This window comes from Myotis lucifugus, unplaced genomic scaffold, assembly GCF_000147115.1.
Source record: "Myotis lucifugus unplaced genomic scaffold, Myoluc2.0 scaffold_66, whole genome shotgun sequence".
Classification (NCBI taxonomy): Eukaryota; Metazoa; Chordata; class Mammalia; order Chiroptera; family Vespertilionidae; genus Myotis; species Myotis lucifugus.
In genome coordinates this window covers 1,895,020-1,895,533 of record NW_005871114.1, presented here as the reverse complement: position 1 = coordinate 1,895,533, position 514 = coordinate 1,895,020, and the positions used below count along the sequence as shown (strand labels likewise).

Genomic DNA, 514 nt, shown 5'->3' with positions numbered 1-514 from the left:
CCCCACGGAGACGTCACCCATTGTTTACAAATCAACCGGAGCCGGTAGGATTCTGGCTGCCGCGGTGCAACGCGCGGCACGAGTGCCCGTGGGTCCCCGGCTTCCTTGTCCACTCCGGCCCCTGGCCCGGGTCCCTGCCCGGCTTCGGCCCCAGCACCGCGCCCGGCTCCGCCGCGGCCCACAGAGCCGCCAGCGACGCCCGCAGAGCTCCCGTGCCGGGGGGCGGGGGGGCCATGCCCGTGCCGGGAGGGAAAGAGGAAAAAGGAAAGCCGGGGAGAAAGCGGAGGGGGGAGGAAAGAAGGGAGGACCAGGGAAACTTCCTCCTGCTGGAGCGGTCGGTGACGCTGGGGGGCTCGGGCGAGGTGGACCGCTTGGTGGCCCAGATCGGCGAGACGCTGCAGCTGGACGCGGGGCAGGACAGCCCGGCTTCCCTGTGCGCGCCCCCCGGGCCGCCGCTGCAGCCCCCGCGGCCCCCGGCGGCGGTGCTGGCGGATAAGGCCCGGCCCCCCGACCG

General features: G+C 74.1%; 1 protein-coding gene across 1 annotated transcript in view; it reads left to right on the top strand.

The window, feature by feature from the left end:
- Window positions 1-233: 233 nt before the first annotated feature.
- The window catches only part of LOC102425438 (proto-oncogene FRAT1), a 2,119-nt gene continuing 1,838 nt past the window's right edge, over window positions 234-514 (top strand). The window contains exon 1 of the mRNA XM_023754829.1: window positions 234-509. Within this exon, the coding sequence (XP_023610597.1) occupies window positions 234-509 (276 nt within the window). The remainder of the gene's footprint in view (window positions 510-514) is intronic.